General features: G+C 46.4%; 1 protein-coding gene across 1 annotated transcript in view; it reads left to right on the top strand.

Moving 5' to 3' along the window:
- The window catches only part of PDCD2L (programmed cell death 2-like), a 4,380-nt gene extending 329 nt beyond the window's left edge, over nt 1-4,051 (top strand). Inside the window, exons 2-5 of the mRNA XM_014942135.1 lie at nt 1,237-1,699; nt 2,733-2,846; nt 3,222-3,370; nt 3,900-4,051. Coding sequence (XP_014797621.1) covers nt 1,237-1,699; nt 2,733-2,846; nt 3,222-3,370; nt 3,900-4,030 — 857 coding nt within the window. The 3' untranslated portion in view covers nt 4,031-4,051. The remainder of the gene's footprint in view (nt 1-1,236; nt 1,700-2,732; nt 2,847-3,221; nt 3,371-3,899) is intronic.
- The last annotated feature ends 810 nt before the right edge of the window (nt 4,052-4,861 follow it).

Raw genomic sequence — 4,861 nt, 5'->3', positions numbered from 1 at the left:
GGGCAGCGCGGGGCTCTCCGGGGCCGGCGATGGGCTGGGGGGGACCCCGCGGGGTCACACTCCATGTATGAAGCTGGGGAAGAAGAAGGAAAAGGGGGGGACAGAGGGGGTGGTGACATTGATGCTCCCCAGTCACCGCGACCCTGGGGGTGCCGAGCCCCCGCCTGCCCTCGGGGAGCGGGGAATTAATTCCTCGCTTCGCTTTGCCCCTGCGCAGCTTTCCCTTTTTTTATTAAATTGTCCTTATCTCAACCCACGGGGTTTGTTCTCACTTTTACTCCTCGGCTTCCCTCCCCTGTCCCTCCTGAGGGGGTGGGCGAGAGGCCAGGGCTGTGTCCTGTGTCTCACTGTGCTGTGGGGAGGGGGTTTGGAAATGAAAACACAGCCCAGTTGGACGAGTTTCACCCCTTTTCTATGCTTGTGTGAGTCCCCCTGCCCGCCCTCGGGAGGCTGCGCTGTGTGCTAGTCCAGAGCCACCCCTGTGCTCATGAGGAGAAGGCATGGCCAGGGAATTGTTGAGGCTGTGAGTGCCACCCGGCCTTTACTAGAAGATTAACTTGTTTTAAAGTGGAGATTGTGGTCAAACCGTGAGGTCAGAACTGATGGTGAATTACTCTGAGCTGCCTAAATGTTGTTTTTCAGCTCTAAAGGATGGTGCCGTGCTGTTTGAGTTGGGGTCTTTAAGATGTTGTCTTTCTTTTCTAATCTGAACAGATTTTTGAAATTTTGTCATCAGTTTTAATTAATCTGATTTGGTTATTGTTGATGTACTGCTGGTGTTTTTGCTCGTGAAGCCAAACCACGTGTTGGCTTCAGCAGATTGAGAGAGGGACACGGGGCTGACGGGCAGAAGCTGGTCCTTCAGCCCTGCACTTCAAATGTGAAATCTTATGCCCTGATAAAATCATGGTGTTATTGTTGTTGCTGTTATGATTATGATTGTTATTATTATTTATTTTTTCCTCCATATCCTGCCCTTTGAGCTTGGCTGTGGGGCAGTAACTGCTCCAGACAGAGGTCCCCACTCAGTGCTGTACAAAGGCCCTTCAAAAAACCAGTGAATTCTTGCTCCATTTCTCCAGCGTGAGGGGTTTTTTTTGCCGTAACCACGCTGCTGTGAAGAGTAAACGTGGGTGTGTTGGTAACTGCTGCTGTGTGGAAAATAAGTGAAATAATACTGTTAGGTTAAGGGTTTAGTTTTCTTACCTGTTACGGAACGTATTTGAAGTGCGTGAGGGTGGGTGGGTGATCTTGATGATGTTCTTTTTCCTTTGTTGTGTGGTTTTTTTTGTTGTTCTCAGAGACAGGAGCCGCCCTGTGCTGCGAGGGACTGGTGTGAGGAGGCAGATGACTGGGGAGTGTGTGATGGAGCAGAGTCTCCTGCCTGTGCCCCCCTTCAGCTGCTCGGCCTCGGCGAAGCCTCGGTGAGTGGCTCCTTCTCCGACTGTGCCTCCCAGCTCCAGCAGCTTCGCTTGGCCGAGGCCACGGAGGGGACAGGATCCCTGGATACGTGTCCCCCGGACGGTGAGGGAGTGGGAATAGCCACGTCTGGCTCAGATCCCGTGTTCCAGCCCTTCTACATCAGCGTTGTGGATGAGGCAGACTACGCTGGTTCCCTGGACACCGAGCACGTGGATGAGCTACTGAGGGAGTATCAGCAGAGAGAGGGGGTTGATCTGGAGCAGTTGATGTCAGAGAGGTGAGAACGGGTCTGGATTTTGGGCTGGAACTGAAGGGATCAGGTGGTTTCCTGAACGCTGACTGGTATCCTAAATCTGACTCACTAAATCGGAGTGATTTTTGGTTCCTAACTGGGTCCTTCAGGAATTGTTGGTCTGTAGCTACTTTGCTGGGAGAACGCAACGACGCGCTCAGTTCTGTCAAATTTGGAGTTACTCAGAGAGGCATCTCCTTCTGAGTGACTGAGCAGCTGGAAAGTCCTTGGGCTCCACAGAGAGCGGTGGAACATCAGGCTCTGAAACCAAACCAGTGTGGTTTAAACACCACCTTGTGCTAAAAGGCATGAATTTTTATTGTAGCACTTGCCTTCTGTTGTTTGGTATTTTTCTTTACAAGGCTAGAGCTTTCCTTATATTCCAGTTGCATTTTTAAGAGTTTAATTACTTAGTGATTTTGACTAGAGCCTGGGATGATGGTAAGGCTCCCAAAGATTTTGTAAAGGTTGTCTGAAAAACAGTTTTTGAATGTAGTTACTGGAAATATACTGAATATTCATATAATACTGAAAAGTATTAACCTTAGGTGATCAGAGTGGGCACTTAGACCATTTATTTTTTGATTATATTAATATGTACAGTCACTTCTGAATGGTGGACAGCATTGAATTTTTTGATAGCTAAAGCTACTCTCAATTGCAGAATCTACATGGAACGCTTTAATTTAAAAACTAGATAAACTCCTGAGAAGTTCCTAAAGGAATTATTGATTGATTTATTTATTTATTAGGGTAAGCAGGTATCTGGTGGATTTGAATCTCATGCAGTAGTTTAAAACACTGTTAGTAATTTTAAGCCACCAGAAACTGAAGAACTAGAAGCAAAATGTTCACTTGCAACCTCAAAGAGGAATTGCCTCTTAATTTAACATGTATAGTGGTTTTTTTCACTGTACTTAGTATAATCTAATGTGAATGTATAGTAACTTATTTAAAGCATGTATATCACATTGAAAACCTGAGTGGAAATTTTGTTTCTTTTCTTGTTTTCTTACAGTTTTGCAGGTGAATGCGGTCATGAAAAATATGAGAAGAGCGAAGTCAAAAGCAGGGACCACACGTTCCATAAATTTATGAAACGAATATCTGTGTGTCCTGAGCAGATTCTGAGGTGTGTTGGTCATCTGGTTGGAACAGAGTGCCTTTACCTGCCACTGCCTGGGGTTCTGTTTTTCAGGAACCTGTAGTTTGCTTAATGAAGGGAGTCAGGTGCAGCATATTTTGGAGGCGTCAGCTCAAAGCATTTGTTTCCTTTAAACCCAGCTCTTTCCTTAAGACTTTCCAAGTGTTGACCTTCCAAGTATTGTCCCATCTTTATTCTTTAAGGACTCCTCTGAAGCTTAGGCAATGATTTTTGGCTCATTGCTTCAAGCAGGCTCAGGGGTTTCAGAGAACCCTGAACACTGTTGCCAATGTGTAATTTTTCCTATGAAGTTTAGATTAAAAAAAAATTAATAACAATTACTTTTTTCCTTTCTTCTCTTAGATACTCGTGGGGTGGCCAGCCTTTATTCATCACCTCTCCTCCAGCTGACCTGGACAAAAGCGTTCCAGCCTGTGCTCACTGTGGAAGCAGCAGAATATTTGAGTTTCAGCTGATGCCGGCGCTGGTCAGCCTGCTCCAGAGTGACTCAGGTCAGGGACTCTGGCCTTTAGCTGCCTGAAAACCAGAAACAGTCCCCTTCCTGGTAAAGTTCAGTGAGTTTGGATTGTTCCTTGCCCACCACAGGCTCTGATGTGGTTCAACTACAGTGAGTGGTTTCTGTAGCATCCTCTTGTTTCCGTTGTAGATTTCACTGAGCAAAAGATGTAACTTTGCTTTGTGGAGACTCTACGATCACAACTTCATTTGCTCACTGGCCAGCTTGGGAGTAATATGTCTTTATTGCCTCTTAAATGAGGCCTTGGAAAAGAATAAATGTTGTCAGATGAGATTGCAGAGGCTTGAGAAGCTCTTTGGAAATTCTGAGCCAGCTTGCTTTAAAATCTTTAAAATTAGAAAATGCTGCACAGGATTTTAGAAAACGCTACAAGTACAGAGGAGACCAAATATGAAAAACATTTTCTGAATGGGCCAAGATTGAAATATAGCAATAAGCAGTAGCCCCTGATTATCTCATTTTTCATCCTTTCATGTGACACACCTCTACTGTTTTGTCTCCAGACCTGGCGGTGGAATTTGGGACTGCTGTGGTTTACACCTGTGAGAGGAGCTGCTGGCCAGCAAATCACCAAACCCCACTTGAAGAATTTGTTTTTGTACAAGAAGACCCAGATCAGGGATTATTTAAATAAATTGTATTTCTCTGCATAGATGGAAAGTCTGTTGTGTTTGGTTTTTTCTTTTACTACAGGTGAAAGTGTGTAATTATGAGACAGAATTTGCCTCGGATGTGGTGAAAAATGAAATTCCTGTGATGACGTGGTGCTTCTTTCCAAGAATAACTGCTTGAAGTATATGTTAGTGACAGAAAACTTGCAGAATTCAGTTACACATGGAAAATTAATTGTAGAGAGAGATTCTCTCGGGATTCTCAAGAATCTTCTAAAGGAGAAGGGGGGAGGTTTTTGTGGGTGCTTTTGTTCCCGGGTGATGGGGCAGGTGCCGCAGCTGCTGCTCCCAGGCTCCTAAATCCGGCTGCTTTACTTAAAACAGTCTGAATCCTTCTGGGGCCGTCCCTGATGGTTTGAGCTAAATTTGCGGTCTTTTAATTGACTTAATGGAGGAGTAATTTAAGCAAGTGTCCTTAAAGCTTTTTGGAGAGGTTTAATGCTGCAGCACAAATTACCGCATTAAAAGTTTGCGTTTAAAAAAAAAGGCGGGGGGGGGGCTAAAATGATGGAATGTGTTTGTAAAACGACTTTTTTAAGGAAGAATTGTAGCTCGTGGAGGGGGGGGTCAGTTCCTTTAGGCCACCAGACACAAAAATCACACTATGGGTGTGAAATGCTGCTGGAGCTCCCCGTGGGCGCTGGGCCCGCGCGGTTCCCCACCCGTGACGAGTGGCCACCGGTCTGTGGGCCGAGCCCTGGGGGCACCCACGGCCGCGGAGGAGGGGCGAGGGGGGCCCCCAGGCGGGCAGAGCCCGTGGCGGCGGGAGCGGGGCTCGAACCCGCGGCCCCGCG

The sequence above is a fragment of the Calidris pugnax genome, unplaced genomic scaffold, assembly GCF_001431845.1.
Source record: "Calidris pugnax isolate Ruff unplaced genomic scaffold, ASM143184v1 scaffold28, whole genome shotgun sequence".
Lineage (NCBI taxonomy): Eukaryota > Metazoa > Chordata > Aves > Charadriiformes > Scolopacidae > Calidris > Calidris pugnax.
The sequence above is the reverse complement of the archived record's forward strand: the minus strand, read 5'-3'. Positions and strand labels throughout refer to the sequence as shown.